The sequence below is a fragment of the Camelina sativa genome, chromosome 11 (assembly GCF_030686135.1).
Source record: "Camelina sativa cultivar CO46 ecotype springtype chromosome 11, ASM3068613v1".
In the NCBI taxonomy this organism is placed as follows: Eukaryota; Viridiplantae; Streptophyta; class Magnoliopsida; order Brassicales; family Brassicaceae; genus Camelina; species Camelina sativa.
Window position 1 is genome coordinate 33,116,875 of NC_141890.1, and position 20,330 is coordinate 33,137,204.

Sequence of the window (20,330 nt, forward strand, 5' to 3'; positions counted from 1 at the left end):
ACCTTGCCGCTTTTTTCACCAGAGGGAACAAATGTTTTCCTTTGAACTTCACCAAAATGTTCTTATACAAATGGTAAGTGCAAATTCCACGGGAAGCCAATGGATACACTTCGCCAATCGCTTTCCCTATTGACTTATGTTTGTCAGAGATTATCGCAAGATCCTTTTCGTCAGGAATGGCATTTTTGAGTTGTGTAAAAAACCAACGCCGAGACTCATCATTTTCAGTATCAACAATAGCGAAAGCTATTGGAAAATTTTGAAAGTTACCATCCTGAGCTAGGGCTGTTAGAAGCGTCCCTTTGTAACTACCATGGAGAAACGTACCGTCGACAACAATAAATTTGCGCATGAAAGAAAACCCAGCAACACTCACACCAAAAGCAATAAAAACATATTTGAAACAATCTTCATCATCTATTTGGAGACGCGTGATTGTACCTGGATTTTCCCTTCTTACCATGTATAGGTAAGAAGGCAATTCGCTAAAACTATCCTCAGGAGTTCCCTGATCGATCTCCCTTGCAAACCGCAGCAACCGATATGCCTTCCAATAACCCATCTATTGACACCAACAAATTAATAAATCAGCCATAAAATATAAGTCAGCCGTAGAAAATCAAAAAACCAGCCACAATACGTAAATAAATCAGTCAAGACATTCATATCAATCAGCCTTATAAAATCATTAAGTCAGCTGGTATTCATTAATAATCCAGCCATAAAGTAATGATATGTCAGCCATTATGTCAATAAGTCAGCTGAGACAGAGTAATTACCTTCATACTAAATTGCTTGTTGAAAATGACTCCAACACTTTTAGGTTTAACTTCCGGACCAAGATCAACAAGATAGTCCCTGTAAAGACCTGCCAATACACCAGCTGGTTTTTGACAGGATCGATTAGAACGTTCCGTCACAGAACATGAGTGTTCCGAATCGTATAGACGAACATGAAAATCCGGCTCATCCCCTTGTCTAGATGCACGAACTCTCCAAAGACATCCTTCAACCCAACACCGCGCAACCACCATTCTTGGATTTGATACTGGTAAATTAAAATCAAATCCATCCCTAACCGAAATAAGTCTCACGCGATTCCTGAACTCGGCTTTGCTCCTGTATTGTTGTCCTACAACAATTTTTAGCGTTGACAACTCCAACCTAAAAGCCTCTGGGTTCATAGTCGATCCGGCATTATCGTTGTTATGAGCTCTCTTCTTAGGAGGTAGAGTCGGTGAATCTTCGTCTTTATTAGGAGCCAGAGTCGGTGCATCTTCGTCTTTGTTCGGAGGCTCGCCCAAGACAGAAAAGTTATCATTATCAGATGATGCACCATCGGAGTCGTCGAAAACATCAAATCAAGTTGAAAATTCATCGTCTTCTTCTTCGTCAGCTGCTTCTTCGACATCTTCTTCTTCTTCTTCATTTTCTTCGTCATCACTATAATCATAACAAGTGCCTTCAAATCCCCCACCGTCCACTTCGTATGTACATTCTACTTTCGAGTCACTGCTTGGCCATATCATACTTCCTCTAGCTCCACTAGATTTTGTAGACTCTTTAGCCGAAAACTCCACACAGAGACGTAGCTGATCGGTTTTCCATAGCCCCAAAAAACATTGCAACTGCCGATCATTGGAGACAAAAACTGGTGGAGTATCATGCGCCATTAGTTTTAGTGCCTTGTTCGAGAACATGTAGCTCAGCTTTAGCTCATGGCTAAACGCGTCCAATCCGTAGTCTTCAAGAACAAGCTCCACAAGCTTTTCATGTGTTGTGCCTCTATCGATCTGCACAACTATACACGCTCTATCGTCGGTGCTAAATACATATCTCTGTTTCTTTATCCAATTACCGGAAACAACTAGTACCGGAACTGGATCCATGAAAGAAAATAAAGGAGAAGGTGAAGAAGAAGTAGAAAGAACTAGGTGAAGATGAAAGTGAAGAAGAAGTATAAGAACAAGGTGAAGAAGAAAATGAAGAAGAAGTAGAAGAACAAGGTGTGATATATAAGGTAAATAGTTCACTTAATAACCAGTTGAAGAATCGAAGGAACGACGTTTCGTATTTCCAGAAAAGAAAGATGATGACATGGAATGCTGACATGGATGATGCGTCCGATGTGGCAAGTCAACCATTAAAGAAATAATAACTCAGCCTTAATAAAACTCAGCCATCAAACAAATTATAACTCAGTCACAACATGAATAACATTACAGTAATTAAAAAACAGAAAAATGGCTGCTAAATTCAGCCGCTTGGTCAACTGAAAATATGTAACTCAGCCGTATCGTTTAATAAGTCAGTCGTAACTGGATAACATTCTAGTAATTAATCTTTTGCTACTAAGTTAGCCGTGAAATGGCCGAGTTGTACGATAAGTCAGCCTATCATGGCTGAGTTATAGATTTAAGTATTTAACCATAACTCAGCCGTAAGTACATCTCATAAGTCAGCCATTTTTCATAACTTAGCCAGGCGGGGAAAGTTAATTCAGCCGTGTCGTATTGATAACTCAGCCAAAATTTTGACAACTCAACCATCGGGTGAAAACTCGGCCACACGTTATGGCTGAGTTATGCTCTAACTCAGCCAAAATTTTGACAACTCAACCATCGGGTGAAAACTCAGCCGTAAGGACGGCTGAGTTAGAGCATAACTCAGCCAGATTTTAATAACTCAGTTGTAACATGTGGTTGAGTTATGCTCTAAGTTAGCCGTCCGATCTTACTCAAATGTTTTTTCCATAAATCAGCTGCAACATACCTATAACTCAGCCGTCATTACCTCTATAACGCGTTACGGCTGAGTTATTTAATACACGTCAGCGATTTCTGACGTGGCGATGACATTTTTGTAATAACGTTTTTTCCGGTAACATAAAACAAGGGCACGCTGGGTATTTTGAAAATACCCGAAATATTCTAGTAATAAAAAATTTTTTGTAGATTCTGGTAATATTACCTAAAATGTATAACATGTCAGTAAAATTCCCTTTACTTATTCAAGATTTTACAACAACAAAAAAAAAAAAAAAAAAAAAAAAAAAAAAAAAAAAAAATTGAAACTCCCTACGAATTGAAAGCAAGCACGTTAACGTTCTTCTCCGCCAGAGCCAATTCACAAACCAACCGGAAACACAAAAAGCCTCGTCTTGGCTGCAAAATCAAGTTAAGCCCCATCCTAAGATTATGACTCTGTTAATGTCTTCGGTTAAGTTCCCCTTTGTTGTTGTTGTGACTTATACCGTTATACGTACCAAACATCTCATCTCCGCTATTCACTTGTGAACTAAATGCTTATTTACAATTCAGTCTGCCATAAATAGATTCATGAGTCGACTTCTAGTGCTCCATATCCATAAGAGGCTAGTAGTAGTTGGTCATGATAAATGATCATAATGATAAAACGGAGCTAGTTTCTTTGGATCTTGAAGACTGAAGAGGTGAAAGCATAAGAACCAAGCTCTTTGGGTTTTTGCAGTTTGTTTACCCGAGTCACAGGAAGGGCTAAATCACAATATGAGAAAAGAAAGCTCGGATCCTCGTCAAGTAAATCAGTTGGAAAAAAAATTTGAACCATTTCTCGATTTGTGCGTGTCATCCTTGCGCAGGGGCCATGCTAATCTTCTCTGTATCGTTCCAATTTTATCGGATGTCCCCGAAGGGACAATCATTTATTCGACTCTAACACTATATAAACACAGCTTCGTCTGTCTAAGTGAAACGATGTGGGACTTTTTCTACTTATTACTTTATTAGTTTACAGCTTAAATGGGCCTTTCTTTGTGTCCATTAGCATTGTTCACCTTACGTAAAATGCTTCTTTCTGATTGAGAAAACGATCGTCGCTGGTGCAAAGAAAAACAGCGTTAGGTAAAAACTAAAAAGACTAAGTTGTTTGCATCATTTGTCCGTTGCAGTAACTGGCCCAGTAGTGTGGATTAAGCACGAAACTTACGGCTAGAGTAGAGAAGTCTTATGTTAACATTAACCGTTACGGTTTAACCTTGTACAGTATACATGGAGTAACTTATTTACTACAATAACATATCTATTTAATTATAGTTCAGTTTATTCCGGTTTGATACATCTTTTGTTGGACCCTCATGGCCCCATTGATTAGTCACAGATATTATCCAAAACTATCTCGTTAACACTCAGTCCGTACCATGTTTTATAGAATTGGAGGAAACCTTAGAACTTAGAAGTGAAATAGTTTCTCTCCATTTATTCATTAGCCTTATTTATACAAAGTCTCACACTTGATTAACAAGTTATTTACATATATGATAATGGTAATTCTAGCTTTTTTTTTTTTTTTTTTTGGTCAAAGGTAATTCTACCTATTTAACAATAAGAAGATATACATAAATATCAGTTTTATCGGAGATCTCTTAATAATGGTTTTCAAAAAAAAAGAAAAGAAAGAACATTGCTAAGAGATTGACCAAAACAAAATCAGTAAATCAAATTAAGAAACAAAAAGTAAAGGGAATCTCAATGGCATAACGAGTTTGAATTTTAGATCAAAATTTGGAGGCATGTGATACCATATAAGAGTGGTGAGAGATAATAACAGTTTTTGATATACCCAATATATATATATATATATTTTTTTTGTTTAGATACCCAAGAATTTCGTGATTCAAAAAAAATAAACTCTGTATACAAAATTTGTTATGATGATGGAATATTAATTACATAAATTTAGTTATAAAAAATAATTATTAACAATCTGAAGTAGTTATTAGTGACAGTTAAATTAAATCAACTCACAAACTTTTACTTCTATAATGTAAGTAGGGATGTCAAACGGGCATGCCCGCACCCAAACGGACTGACCGTGACGGTCCCGTATTTTCGGTGGTCCGCCACGGGCGGCAGGCGACGACTCATAGCCTATGCCTGCTCCGCTTAGTTTTGCGGACTAACGGGCATGCCCGCGGGCGACTTCTTCTTCTCCTTATTTGCTTTGCGGCTCCTATGGCTGTTGTTGTTAGTGCTTAGTTCATGTTGCAGATCATTTCAATGGTGATGGTGGGTCACCTCAGATACACTCATCTCTCTTACCACAACCATGAAAATTGCTTAGCCCTATCACTCGATTGTTGTTTTTTGCCTGTGATGCTAGTTAGGATTGTCATGTGCCTTGGATACTCTCAGCGGCCAAGCTTATGGAGCTAAGTAAAGCTAAGCTATATCGGAAACTAGGTGTTCAGACATATCAGTTATGTTCTGTCTCGCATTAGTGTGTCTCCCTCTCTCTCTCTCATTTGGTTCAACATGGAAAAGCTTCTTGTATTTCTTGGCCAAGAGCCCAAGACCCTTCAATCGCACATGAGGCACAAACATAGCAAAACAAGTAGAACCATAAACAACAAATGAAGATGTTTAAACTGAAATGTAAATCAAATAAATAGTAAACTGAAAGTATTAAACCAAAGTATTAAACTGAAACATTAAATCAAAATATTAAACTGAAATGGAAAGCTGAAAACATAAATCTCAAGGTCAAGATGTCTCTTCAACCAAATCAAGCTTCATCATCAACAATTGATTGGAAAGAAGGTAATGTGTCTCATCTTCATCAAATTCTTCATCCTCCTCTACATATGGCAAAGTAATAAAAGAAGGTCAAGGTAAATATATCACTTAAAAGTTACACAATCAATACCAAATTGTGAAAATTGTTTGCTTACCATTTTCATATCTTCAAAACCTTTTAACCAATTGCCGCAGCATATTAGTGCTTGAACATTTTTTGGGAGAAGACGGCTTATGTACTTATTCTGCTTTCTCTTCTTCGGTTCTGATGATGATGTCTTTCCTTAGTCCTTTTCAACATCATCTACATCAATATGAATCGCTGCTCTCTTACGACTTGTAGATGGCTCTGCTCTATCAAACATATTATGTTCTTCTTGAGCATTTGCATCATCAATTACTCTTTGAGACTCTAAGTCTATTGATCTCAGATCATAAGAATCATTTGAATCCTTTACAAAAAAAAAAAAAAAAAAAAAAACTGAAATATCATATCACAAGAGTTTAAAGGATTGAGGTTTTGACAATAGACAAAAAGGAACAATATAGCTTACCATCACGATAAACTTTGAGGACTGGAGTCGTGTAAAGATTTTGAGGACTTTGAGGTTTTGGTGTGTCTCGATGAAGTCGTGTGTAGAGAGATGAAGTCGTGTGTGTTGTCAAGCAAAGCAATTAGCCAATGAATTATGCTAAACTATTTAGGGTTTGCAGCTTTTAAACAAACTCTAAACGACTAAATCTTCTAATATCTAGTTAGTATTTACTAATTACTAAATATATTTTTTAATTATCTTTCAAAGCTTCTAGGTGTGTCGCAGGGTTTGGTTTAAATTTTAAAACAAGCTAGACAGCGGTTACCTGTAGGCTGTTGTAGGCAAGGAACTGCTTTGCTGCATCGGTTAGAGGTTGGATGCTTCAGCCATTAAAACACTAGAGGGGAGCTCGAGATAGAGCAGAGCGGAATCAGGGGTCATGCTACTACAATACCTCATGCAGGAGGCAACCTCAAACTTGTCAGCAGCCATAAGCACGTCTAATAAAGCAGGTGTTGTTGTCACAATTAGAGAGCTCTATCAAAGCACCTTCCTCTGCCATACACATAAAAGCATAGCATAAAAAATCAACATTGTGGTCTCTTAAAGCTAATAATGCTTCATGGATACAAAATATCATATATACTAATCAAACCCGGTAACTGAGTATACATAAGGAGAAAAATTAATCCAAAAGAACAAGAGGCCAACAGAGAGTTAGTAGAGAATTGAAGCCAATAAGACGAGACTGACAAATAGCAGAAATGAACCAAAAGCTTCACTTAAATTGTCGTACCTTGTGCACTAATTCTGAGAGTGTTACATGTCTTTGTTCTGATTCCCTCATTCCATTAGGAAAAAGCTGCTACAACAACAGGGTAAAGAAAAATAATGATCAGATGAGATCTAAGGGTCACAGAATTGCATAAGCAAAAGCTGCAAACTCAATGTTAGAATCAGATTTAAAACCATTTTTTTGAGCTATCTGAATATTCCAATCCGTGGCTTTTAAGAAAGCGTATCAAAGTCTCTGTTGGATACCCTTGATGAATGTTCTGCAGCATAACACAAGCACTCATAAATCCGCCATATTATATACCAAATAGAGTCTTTTCTCAAGTTTGATCCTAGAGAGAACATAAGATCTAAGATTACATATATGATACCCTCAACTGAAAACTCAATATCAGTCAATGATCTAAACTACAACTCCATAGATCGAACAACATTGAATCAATACGGATCTATCCAAGAGGCAATAGCTAACGCAAAGAGAGAGAGACTTCTATATATAGCATGAATCAAGTCTAGATCCTCCTGACATAAGCATTAGAAAGGACAAAGTTAAAACACCTATTTGGCATTACGCATCCCCTTGGAGGCTTGGACTTATAATCTTCCATTGCAGCTCTCAATATCTTCTCTCCTCTGAACTGAAGCCGTACAGCCTGAAAATTTTACATGATAAAGAAAATGAAAAGAACACAACAAGAAAAATCAATAAACTGAAGTGTATGGTCTCTAAGAAACAAAAGATTCATGGGTATTAATGGGAACCTTGTTTTGACTATCTCCGCTGAAGGAACCGCCATTGCAGTAAGCCAGTAACCGAGCTTGAATCAAAACCCATACCAGAATACATAAACAAAGATTCTAAACAAAACTAGCCAGAAACACTTACAATAGCACTTGTTGAAAATCTATCTGCAATCCCTCGTCAAATTCGCACAGGCTTTCACTAACCATAACTTCATCAGACATCAGTCATCACAAGCAGACCAGATTCATTGAGAATTTGCGCATAACTGAATCATGTTGGAAGAAAATGAAAGAAATTTCGGACCGCCCGCCTCCCCGCAGTCGTAATCGAGAAAAGTCCGATTGACCCCCAAACCATACGGGTCGAATCCGCAAGACCCGCCAATTTTTGGGCATCAAATGGGAAGCCCATACCCGATCCGCTAAGACACCTAACGAACCATGCCCGCGGGCCTAATGCCCAATTGACACCCCTAAGTGTAAGTTTGACAAGTTCGTTTGGTGTTCCAAGTGTAGATCACTCTCCACTTCTCCAGAGTTGAACCCATGATGCTGCATTTGTTGGGGAGAAAACTGTATATTTTTAATACATTTTATAGGGTTAAAAAGCTACACCCTAATCCCTATCAGAATTTTAATAAAAACGTACACTTATACGAAAAAGAAAAAAATATTTTCAATAATCAATAAACAAAATGTAAATGGCTATATATTTTTATTATTGGATGTCTAATTTCTCTTTCTCCTTTTTTCTTCGTTTTTGTTAACCCTTTCTTCAATTTATAGATGTATGTGGAAATCGTAAAGACAGGTAATAATGTATTTCCATGTTGGTGTTGTTCTTCGTCAAAAGTCTTTGCTCTGTATTAATTCGTTGAAACCCACAACTTTACTTTTATTAACAAACTCCTTTGTTTGTTATTCTTATTAGAAAAATATACGTATATTGGATTAAATTAGCGACTCAAATTTTCAAACAATAACTTTATAAAAAAAATGCACTATGTTGTGTGATATAAACAAATTTGTAAAAATCAATTTTTATGTGACAACCCGTCCCACGGACCCCACTAGCTCACCGCTAGCTGTTTCAACGGATCGTTCGTAGATATTATTAGCTCACCGCTAGCCGTCCAAATGGACTCCAAGCTGGCCCTGCAGGGCATCGATCATAACCCATTATTGTGGATATCCAAATCTACCAGTAGGTTATTGGTGCGTCAGACGTTACTCGAACTTTGGTCTCCACCTTTTAACAACCTTCCCACAGGACAAGTTGTCACCAATTGATCCGCAAAACGCTGAAACGTCCAAATGCATCTTCAAATTTTCTATAAAGGCATAATACTCACTTTTGACGCATTTACAGACACATGTTTATTATTTGTAACCTTTAGGCGAAATCTCATATCTTCTTATAACTTCGTTACAATAAATCCATATTAAACGAAATTCAACATAGTGATAGTAGTCATGTACACATATAAACTTTGACAACCAATGTATGGAAATTTATGCAATAGATATTAGAAAATATATCTATTAATTATAAGAATCCGATTAATTATAAAGTAACGACATGAATTCCTTCCATATTGACATTATAAGAAAATCCCAACTTATTCTATATTTATTTTGAAGGGAGAAACAAGCGATAAAGTGATCATATATGCTCCATGATAGCAAATTTATATGTTACTAATTTCTAAATATAATAATTCTTGATGATCGTTGGTTTAGACGATTCTGGATCCCTCTTCGCGATCATTTTCTTCACAATTACGTTCATAATTATTGTGTCTTTAACTTCTTCTCTCATGTCCTCCAAATGCATATTTTCCACGCCCTTGTAGAAAAAAAAAAGTTAGAGAACAATTTGTTAACAAAAAGAATATATAACAAAAGAAAGTGTTAAACTCTACCAACCTTAGACTTAAGAAGAGCTTCAAGCTTTTTATTGAACTCAATCAACTCGTCCAAGAGTATGTCTTCAGACTCCTTCTCATCAATGAACACTTTCATCCTCATCTTCAAACCCTTTTTTTTAAAAGACATTATAATTAATCTTGTGTGGACAAAAAGAAAAGAAAAATCAACCAACATTACCTTCACACTCCCTTCGTTCGTTTCTATAGCTTCCAATATAACATCAAATTCGTCTTGAGGGTCGTAAATCCTAGTCTCCATTTGTCCAAGCCGATACGTCACAAATGATTTCAGAATCATAGCATCTTTGGTTTCTTCTGTCAAGTCTTTCACGCAAAAAATTTTCATGCTCTCCTACACAATCCAATAAAATAAAAATTGTAAACATAAACAGAAATAAATTTAAAGGAGTGTTAAAAATTGAGCGCTAGCTACTACTTTACCGTAGGCTGTAGTAAAGTTTCGAGCTTTTTGTCTATCTCAATCAATTCTCTCAACTTTAGATCGATAAGCTTCTTGTCTCCAAGAAACTCTTTCATCCTCGTCTCAACAACCTGATTTTTTTTTATAACGAAAATATTAATACTTTGTAGACCAAAAAAAGATAATATGAAATATATAAAATCTTTTGAAACAAAGACTTTACCTTCAGCTCTTCTTTTCTTTGCATTTGTTGGATCGCATCCTCGTATCCGGATACAAGCTTCGTTTCTTCATGATCCATTTTTCTTGATTTCTTCTTACAATTAGGACAAGATCGATAGGAAAATGTTATGATCACTAGGTTTCTCTTTAAATTTGTTTTCTGCAAAGTTCTCCTCTATTTATAGATGTGCTGTGTCTATAACACTCACGCAATACTTTCTCAACTAGTTCACAATTTATTACATAAAAAATATATATTTCATTACATCTAACTAGCTAGTGCATAAATTGAAGTGAAAAATGATCTCAACATAAAATAAGTGTGGATGAAATTAAAGTACCTTAAAGATACATATAGTATAATTATGTTTGAATACATTTAGCGTATGTGGGATGGACTTAAATATACATTCAGTTATTATGTTTTAATACTTTAAAGTATTCGAATGATGTTATTATATAGTATAAAACAAAATATTTAAGACATACTACGAAATTATGTTGCAATTGTAATCAAAATCTAAAAATATTTATGACATTAATAAAACTATAATGTAACTCAACCCCATTTCTTCACAAATGTCTTTGATTTTTACCCTTCTTCATCTTCTTTTCTGTTATTAGTAATTAGTAATACCACAAATGTCCCCATTAGGAAAGTTAGCTCCAGTACGAAATATAGTCACTTTTTATTTTTATAAAGTCACAATGGAGTAACTTGTCAATAATTTTTTTTAGTCACAAATAGATTAGGATCCCACCGAACAAATTATTTATAATTAAAACATTTAAATTATAAGTTGTATTTGTTGTTTAAATACGTGATAATTATATAATAATTGTTAATTTTATAGTTTAAAGTTGAAACTATATAATACCACAATATAATTTATTTTTTTATATAATATTTATTTAATCAATTTAGTTAGATATGTCTATTCTCTAATACCAATAGTGTTAACAATAATGAAATGATGTTTTATCCGTGTAACACCAAATTAATAATATTTTAAATTTATATAAATATCAACAAAATCAGTCCCGTTATATAACTCCATCCCGAGATATTTTAACTCGCACTATATCATTTTAACTTTTAATATTTATTGTTTTGTATTATAAATATTAGATTGAGTTGATATGTTATTTATTAAGATTGTAACCATTTACATTTTATAAGATTGACGCTTCTTATAAAGTTTAAATATTTCTAATACTTAGAATTCTTAAAATGATTGAGTATTTGTCATATTTAAAGTTTCATAAAAATTTAAATATATTATTAATATTTTAAAGGTCTTCTAACTTTTTTAAAAGTTTAAATAGTTATACTATTTGAAAATTCATAAACGTTTAAATATTATTAATATTTTTAACATTTTATAAAGTTTGACTTTCTAAAAAATATAAATATTTATAATATTTAACTTTTTAAGAACCGGAACCAAATAGAAGTTTTTTTAAGTTTGAATGTCTGATAAATCAAGCTTTCTACTCATTTTTATTATGAATTATTTTGGTTTTTTTATAGTATGACTCTGAACAATTATCCAATTTTTTTAGGCGATGTGGAATTTATACCCGTATTTTTTTATTCATCTATTGAGTAATATATGTATTACATTATATGCAGGAAAAATCACAATTTTTATTAACTAAATGTATTATAGAATAATTAAAGATAATTTAAATATAAATTCAAATAAAAATGAAAATGAATCATATATTTATGTTTGAATGAAGTAGAAAAATTTCATTATTTTTTTAAATCTTATATATAATTAATTTTAAAAATTTTGGTTACTAATATTAAAGTCAATACATTGAATGCTAATTATTTCTAAAATATTTTTTTTATCAAAAGTTACTGCAAAAATAATAGTATAGATGTAGTAACTTGTCACTAATTTTTCAACAAACCTAATTTAAAGTTCTGCTAAAGTTTTGGATGTACTCGCCGACGTTTAGAAAAGGAAAAATTATTTGATAGCCATGAAAATCCTCTTTGTTTTAGTGAACTTTTAATGCGTCACCGTGTCACTCTTCTTGAGCTTGACTCGGTAAAAAGATTTTCAAAAAAAAAAAAATGTAAAGAAGAGATTTGCCAATGATACTTAGGACAAAACTGATTTTATCTTAATTCCTGCTTTCGACTTTGTGTGCAATAACATAATTTCAATTTTAATATGTCTTTCTTATATATTTATAAAGATGTTATAGCGTGTGCCACTTAGAATACTTTTTTTCATATACCATATAGTGCATGACATCTCATAAATAAATAGTTTGAAAGTAACATAATGTGTGATATATAGAAAGTAAAAAATTGTAAATCAACCAATAACATAGCTTACTCATATCATGAATGAAAAAAATCATCAAATTTGTAAATCAACCAGTAACATAACCTACTCATAACTTACTCAACCATGCATTAATACTGAACTTAAGAAAGATGTTATGGTTTCGTATTTGATCATATATAAATGATTCCTGCTAATGATGATCAAATACACTAATTCTCATAATACTCTTAATTTTGTAGTGTCGTGTAGTAAGACAAAATGAAAAGAGTAATAATGTCTTACTTTTTCTTTTGAGTTTTTTCTTCCTTTCTGTTAATAATGTCTTACGTCTATAGATGCATGAATTTGTATTGTGTCAAGTAAGTGAGAAGAGCATTAAGTTATATATATCTTACTCATATTGATGTTGTTTTACGTCAAAAGTCATTGGTTTGGTGTTTTTGTTTCATTTTTCATCTTCGTTTTTTTCTAATAACTTTTTATCAATAGTGTGATACCACATGGTCCACATATGTACCAATTAGGATTCTGTAGTACACAGTTTCTTGTTTTAAACACTCATAACTAGTAATGCTGTTGAAAAGTTTCAAAATCCTAAATTATAATTAAATTAAATTGTGGACACTTTTAAAAATTAGCACCAAAGTACATAATATGCGGTTTTGGATTGGCTGGATCGAAGGATAATATTTACTTCACTTACTCAAAGAGTTTATTTCACATACATTTGTTTAATTGTTGTGGACCTCAAACATTCCTTCATGGGCTTCAATTGTTCCTATAACTATTTTAATTTTTTATACAAAACCTTTTAAAAAACAAAGTAGGGTTGATAACAAAAAAAATGAAATTAGCTGAAAACCTGAAATAAACAATTTGGCCTTTTTCCCCCGGATAAAAATAAACAGTCTCACCTTCTTTTTTTTTTTTTTTTTTTTTTTTTGTGCAAACAAACAGTCTCACCTTTAAAAAGAAAATATGAATCAACTTATCAAAGAAATAGGATAAATCTTTGAAAGTTTGAAGAAAATATTCACTAGAAACAACAACTGTATATATATTATTTTTAGTGAATATATGAAGATATATAAAGGATTAAATATGATATATCCACGAAAATTCTTTGGACAAAACAGAGCGCACCCACGTCAGAACACCTACGTTGATTAGTTTTGCAACGCGCTTCGAATCTATGACTTAAAAATGACCAATCTATCCTTTACTTCAAGTCGTATAAAAAAAACTCATAACCACCCCAACACCAGAAACAAATCAAAACAAAAACATAACCCTAATTGTATATATTATTTTTATCTCTGTACATCTCGGTTTTGGGGAGCAGCAGCAGCAGCAGCAGCTCAAATATATTTTATATGAAAATGATGGGGACGAAAGGGAAGATTTCGATATGGAAGACGACGAAAGAGAGGACGAGGTTGAAGTTTTTGGGACTTGGAGGGATAAAATGGAAGAGATTGAATTTCAAGAAGATGTCGTTTTTGGAAACTTTGAGATACAGAATCATTTCTATCATCGAAGCTATGGTTTTGGTATCTAAGCTTGCTTTCTTCTTTCTCTGTTGCGGTTGTAGATTCTAAACAAAGTTTAGTTTTCTTCTTTTCGTCAACTCTGTTTTTTTTTTTTTTGTTGTTGTTGTACTATATGTATAGTTTTATATGTAAATTTTGATTTTGTTAATTCTTTCGGTTCAATAAATGAATGAAAATTTCTACCATTAATTGATTCAAATTTGCAAATTTTACCATCTTGGTGTTAACGAAAGGATGAAAAAGAACTTGAAAATTAGCACTACAACAAAACAGCTTAAAACTAACGAGCACAACCGTCACTAAGCTGTCGGAAACACTCATTACCGACAAATTACTGACAGACAATATCCGTCAGCTCTAAATTGTAGGGAAAAAAAATCCGTCAAAAATTCGTCGGTAATTACCGACATATTTTTAACAAGCAGTTACTGATAGATTACCGACAGATATAGTGATAGTCGGTTTGTTGGTAAATCTGTCGGTAAAAACCTGTCGGAAATCCGTCGGAGCATGGTTTGTCGATAAGGCCGTCGGTAATGTTCTGTCAGACATCCGTCGGAGATATATTTCCGACGATATTACCGACCGAACAATATCGAAAAATGCATGTGTTGGAACTCTTGGCTGGGAGCACATGCATTTTTAAAACAAAAATTTAAAAAATAAATGTTACCTCGAAAAAAATTTCGTTTAGTTTCTCTTTTCTAAATTCAACCGTAGACTCCGATCCATCAAGAGATTGTAGCATCTCCTCCTCCCGCTTCCTCGAACTCTCAACAAGCAGCTTAGCTCTACCATCTTGTAATTGGCTGGTCTTTTTGTTGGTGTGCATATCCTCCATCAAAGTAACATGGTCTGGTACCACATCATCCCTAGCAGTTTAAAAGAAACATTTAAATTATGTAAAGATTGTCTAATTAATGATAAAGAAAATAATTATAAAAAATCTTAAAACTTACAAGTTGCTTTTGTCGGGTATGGGTGCTTATTGGACCATTGTTGTGGGTATCCATACCCAACCCGCCACGTGGGCTTCTTCTATTCTGAGAAGATTGGGAGGATACTGCTTTTATAGCTGGTTCCCCCCAATATTGAATGAAACCTTTTAAAAGATCCTCGTTCACATCTTTTGGCACCTTTCCTTTCTTCCACAATTGCTTCCACTCATTCAACTGTTTAGAATATCGTAGTGCGACCGCCTTCTTGAACGCTGTTCGAACTTGGTTGGTGACATCTGGTTTCCAATTGAAATCTTGCTAAAAAATATAAAGAAAATGCATTAGCGGCAAATATATAAAACAATGTTATAAAATTAAGTTGTTAAAGTTGAAAACTTTACCGCAAATTGTCGAAACCAAATGTCTTGTTCTTTCGTAGGCATCACTGAAAACTTTGCATATGGTGTTTTGAGGATTCCATACATCATATGCAAAATGGATTTTGTGATGCCATTATGAGAATCACAAAATCATGTTGTCTCTGGAGCACAATAAGGATCTAAGCGGGGGATAAGTGATCGGCCAGGTTGAGAAACGAATTCTTCGATGCTCATCTCCACTGGAACATTTTCTTAAGCTTGTGATTCCGGGACAGCGCTATTACGTGATTGCGAAGCACTAGCTTCTCCATTAGCTTGGTTCATAGATGTGTTTGCAACATAAGAACCATAGTTCCTTCAGCAACAAAATAAAACAAAATTTAGAAATAATCTTCAAGCATAATTCAATTAACAAAAATCAATAAATAACAAAATTCAATTAACAAAATTCAATTAATAAAATTCAGTTCATCAATTAACAAAATTCAATTAAAATAAATAAATTCACAAAAATCAATTTATCAATTCACAAAATTCAATTAACAATCCAATTATCAAAATTCAAAAACAAACAATAAACAAAATTCAAGATATAGTAACAAACCAACTCATCAAATCAATAACACACAATTATCAAAATTCAATCCATCAAATTCAATTAATCAAAACCCAATTAACAAAATTCACTTCACCAAACCCAATTAACAATTTTCATTCCATCAAACTTCAATTCATCAAAATTTAATTAATCAAATTCAATTAATAATCAAAATCCTCAAATCAATAACACCCAAACAGAGCCAATTCATCAAATCTAATAACTCTACCATATTCCTAAGAAATCTACCAAAACCTAAGAAATTCATTAGAAAAGAGAGAACTTACGCCATAAGAAGTCGCCGGATCGGAGGGAGACAGGCGCCGGAGTTTTGCCGGGTTGGAGGAGGAAGTCGTCGGGGATTCGCCGGAGAAGATGTGGGGGAATGGAGAGAGATCGATTTTTTTTTTGTCTGAGATAAAATAAAACACTCGGGGGAGAAGAAGATAAATCCACTTTGGTATTATCGATATTACCGACGGAAAACCGACAAACAATCTGTCGGTAAAGACAAATATTTAATTGCCCGCGATAATGAAAATTTCATTTTATTTCATTCCCGGGTAAAATTTCGCGATCCGTCGGAAATTTGTCAGTATTTTCCACCTATTTCCGACGGATTTCCGACGGATTAGATTAATTTTCAAACCCGTCGGAAATCCGTCAGTAACTCGAAACTATTACCGACGGATGTCCAACGGTTTAGAGGTTAAACCCCTTAATTTCATAATTTCTCTTTACAAATATGCATATATTATGTGTTTATATTAACTATGGATATAATTTTCAAAATAAGAATCTATATTTTTAAACTATAGGAAAAAAAAATTTCAATGATAAGTAACAACTACTTTAACCATAACTTGTAATACCACATTACAACTACTTTTGCCAAACAACTTAACTTTTTTTTTCAAACACAGATTTTGAAGATTGTTGTTTAAAAGAAGATTATTAAGCCAATATAACATCATCCTCTATACATTTCCTATAAAATAAGTGTGTTACAGAGCCAAAATTAGAGGTTTTACACTAGTCCGTCAGTAACTCGTCAATATCTCTCGGTTATATCTGCCGGTTTACCGACAGAACCAAAAAAACCGACCAAAAATTACAAACCCGACGAAAATTTTATATCGTCGGTATTTATCCGTCGGAAATTTGTCGGTAAAAAACGACGGATTTTTGACGGGTACCTAATTACCGACGCATTTTCCGACGGATATTGTTTATTTATAAGAGTTATTTTATTATTATATATATATTTGTAATAGATTTTATTTATAAGAGATATTAATTTATTTATAGGAGATATTTGGAAATATTAAAATTTATTTATTTATTTATTTATAAGAGATATTTAAAAGTACCAAAATTTATGTATTTATTTGTAAGAGATATTCAATTATTTTAGCTTCTCGCGGAGCATGTATTGGGAGATGCTCCATAACATCAAAAAAAGATGGGAGAAATATCTTCTCGAGATTGCATAGGATCATTGGTATGTTTTCTTCCAAGTTACGAATACCATCAACTATGAGTGTTCTAGAGCATAAATCCCGAAAAAATGCACCTACCCCTGTAAGTAAAAAGAAGATCGGATTAATACTATAAAACCTCTATGAATTAATTCTTTTACTGTATATATAAATAAATATGTATATAATTCTTAAAAAATGGTGATATTTAGAAATGTATCTGTGATTGCTTGGTGGACATGGCTTGGTAAAAGATGCTCAAATGCAAATGGAAGAAATCGCTGCATCACAACATGACAATCATGACTCTTCATTCCAGTAAACTTTCCTTCAGCCATATCAACACAATTACGCAAATTAGATGCGTATCTGTCAGGAAATTTAATATCGTGGGTAATCCAGTTGAAGAACGCTTCCTTCTTGCGCGTGTCTAACCGAAATATCGGGACTGGACATCTCCCATTTTCTAGTACATGAAGTGGACCGCGATCACAAATATCTGGCAAATCTAATCTAGACTTCAAATTATCTTTTGTCTTTCCCGGGACATTTAGAACAGTGTTCATGAGGTTGTCGAAGACGTTCTTCTCGACGTGCATGACATCTAGATTATGTTTCAACAAAAAATCTTTCCAATAAGGCAACACCCAAAAAATGCTATGTTTATACCAATTGTGATTGATGCGAGCACCGTAAACAACAACATGTCCATTACCACCACAATCTGTAGTCCTCTCTGCTCCAAAATCTCTTAACTGTTCCAGTAAAATATTTCCAATCGACTTCAGGAGGTGGTGCATCAACCACTTGCTTATTCTTCCTAAACAATGTCTTCGAACGCCGGTAAGGATGACGAGCTGGTAGAAATCTTCTATGACAATCAAACAAACTCGTTTTACATATGTGCCTCAACTGAAACACATTTGTGTTATCTTGACAGTACAGACACGCTAACCTTCCATGAGTTGACCATCCAGATAGCATCCCATAAGCTGGAAAGTCACTAATCGTCCACATAAGTGTTGCACGCATCTGGAAAATTCTGCTTGGTTGAAACGTCATATGTTGTAGCACCATGATCCCATAACATTTTCAGCTCATATATCAACGGTTGCAGAAACACATCAAGAGATCTCTTTGGATGATCTGGACCGGGAACCAAAATCGAAAGGAAAAGAAACTCTCGACGCATGCACAAAGATGGCGGTAAGTTATAAGGTGTTACGATTACTGGCCACAACGAATATTGTCTTCCATGCTATCCAAATGGGTTGAAACCATCTGTAGATAATCCTAGGTACACGTTCCTTGGCTCATACGCAAAATCTGGATACACAGTTTGGAAATGCCTCCATGCTGCTGCATCTGACGGGTGCTTAATCTCTCCGTTTGAATTGTGTTCTGCGTGCCATCTCATTGGACCAGCCGTACGCTCAGATTGATATAATCGCTTCAGCCTTTCTGTGATCGGTAAATACCACATCCGCTTATATGGAACTGGAACCTTACCGCCTGTTTCCTGATATCTTGGTTTTTGACAAAATCGACACATTGTCCTATCTTCGTCTTCTCTCCAATAGATCATGCAATTATCTTCACATACATCTATCATTTGATACGGCAAACCAAGACCGGCGACCAATTTTTGAATCTCGTAATATGTACCTAGAAAATGATTATTTTCAGGCAAAATGTCTTTCACAAAATCTGTTATCGCATCTATACATTCCTCAGCCAAATTGTAGTGCGTCTTTATGGTCATCAATCTGCTTGCAGATGATAAAGCCGAATGACCTTCCCTACAACCTCCGTATAATGTTTGCATAGCTGCGTCCAACATAGATAAAAACTTGCATGCCTCTGCATTAGGTTCCTCTAACCTATCAACATTTTGACCCATTGATTGCATGTTTTCCCTATATGCATCATTCACCATCTCAATAGTACCCACACCATAATCTACTTCTGTTTTAGGTTCCTCTACGATATCAACAAAATATGGTTCGCTAGAACTAATATACTCTGGTCTTTCACCATGGAGAAACCAAATTTTGTAACCCGGCATAAAACCATTGGAATAAAGATGACCCCATACTAAATCAATCCTAATTTTGTAACATGGACATTTCAACTTACGGGTTTGAAGAACGATCAATTGTTGACATGCCAACTCCATAAATTCGCCTACACCACAAGCATACTCATCATTCAATAAATTTGATTCTGGATTGAGCATTGGTCCGTCCATCCACGGTCGAAAATAAGAAGAAGAAGACATTTTTTGTTTTTTTCTAAAAAAATTGAGTGAGTGAGCTTATGAGAAGGAGTGGTTGGTTTTTATAGAGAAAGTAAATTTCGTGTCCGTCAGTAATCCGTCAGCTATCTGTCAGTAATTTTGAAATTTTCAACGGCTACATTAACGGATACATTTTACGACGGATATTAATTTGACTTGTCAAAAATCCGTCGGAAAGGGAATAATATAAACGGCTATAATAACAAATACATTTACCGACGGATGTAAATTTACAGCCATCGGAAATCCGTCAGAAATCGATTAATATACGAGCGATAACAACAGATATATTTACCGACTAAATTCCGACGGTGGGTACTGACGGTGTAATTTGGTCGGTAATTTGTCAGAAATATTGACAGATTACTGACGGTTCCGTCTGTCGGTAATTTTCTGACGGAAAACCGACAAATTGTTAACGCATCAGAAATTGGTCAGTATTCCGTCGGTAATTATCAACTGACAGTTGTTCGTCAGTTATGACCTTGTTTTCTTGTAATGTAGGTCTCAGGAGATTGAAAAAACTAACATGTGTTATTCACGTGAGGGTATGACTCATTTTTGGGCTTTTTTGGTTATTTTATAA

The 20,330-nt window shown here is 34.2% G+C and overlaps 2 protein-coding genes, 1 long non-coding RNA gene, 1 other non-coding gene and 1 pseudogene across 5 annotated transcripts; 1 reads left to right on the plus strand and 4 right to left on the minus strand.

Moving 5' to 3' along the window:
• Nucleotides 1–3,573: 3,573 nt before the first annotated feature.
• LOC147934740 (U6 spliceosomal RNA) lies at nt 3,574–3,676 on the minus strand. The gene has a single exon (XR_015573228.1). It is a non-coding gene; the product is annotated as a U6 spliceosomal RNA (small nuclear RNA).
• A 1,720-nt stretch (nt 3,677–5,396) lies between these two features.
• LOC104724750 (uncharacterized) lies at nt 5,397–8,375 on the minus strand. 2 transcript variants are annotated; one of them, XR_757763.2, is made up of 8 exons: nt 7,770–8,375; nt 7,646–7,664; nt 7,442–7,536; nt 7,058–7,143; nt 6,885–6,950; nt 6,107–6,643; nt 5,708–6,004; nt 5,397–5,614 (listed from the first exon to the last, which is right to left on the minus strand). It is a non-coding gene; the product is annotated as an uncharacterized LOC104724750 (long non-coding RNA). The 2 variants fall into 2 exon arrangements; XR_757764.2 differs by having other exon boundaries at nt 6,885–6,953; nt 7,770–8,194.
• A 772-nt stretch (nt 8,376–9,147) lies between these two features.
• On the minus strand, nt 9,148–10,524 carry LOC104724751 (uncharacterized). The gene is made up of 5 exons (XM_010443295.2): nt 10,200–10,524; nt 9,997–10,107; nt 9,734–9,907; nt 9,554–9,664; nt 9,148–9,473 (listed from the first exon to the last, which is right to left on the minus strand). The coding sequence occupies exons 1-5, from the start codon at nt 10,275–10,277 to the stop codon at nt 9,333–9,335; spliced, it is 615 nt and encodes a 204-aa protein (XP_010441597.2). The 5' UTR covers nt 10,278–10,524; the 3' UTR covers nt 9,148–9,332.
• Nucleotides 10,525–13,424: 2,900 nt separating this feature from the next.
• LOC104724752 (uncharacterized) lies at nt 13,425–14,239 on the plus strand. Its single transcript, XM_010443296.3, has one exon. The coding sequence runs from the start codon at nt 13,878–13,880 to the stop codon at nt 14,100–14,102; it is 225 nt and encodes a 74-aa protein (XP_010441598.2). The 5' UTR covers nt 13,425–13,877; the 3' UTR covers nt 14,103–14,239.
• A 3,400-nt stretch (nt 14,240–17,639) lies between these two features.
• LOC147934741 (uncharacterized) lies at nt 17,640–18,931 on the minus strand (annotated as a pseudogene).
• Nucleotides 18,932–20,330: the final 1,399 nt, after the last annotated feature.

Coding starts and splice junctions, on each gene's coding strand:
- LOC104724751 (XM_010443295.2), bottom strand. CDS start 10,277: ATGGATCATGAAGAAACGAAGCTTGTATCCGGATACGAGGATGCGATC. Junction 10,108..10,199: donor AAAGAAAAGAAGAGCTGAAG/GTAAAGTCTTTG, acceptor AAAAAAAATCAG/GTTGTTGAGACGAGGATGAA. Junction 9,908..9,996: donor AAACTTTACTACAGCCTACG/GTAAAGTAGTAG, acceptor TGGATTGTGTAG/GAGAGCATGAAAATTTTTTG.
- LOC104724752 (XM_010443296.3), top strand. CDS start 13,878: ATGAAAATGATGGGGACGAAAGGGAAGATTTCGATATGGAAGACGACG.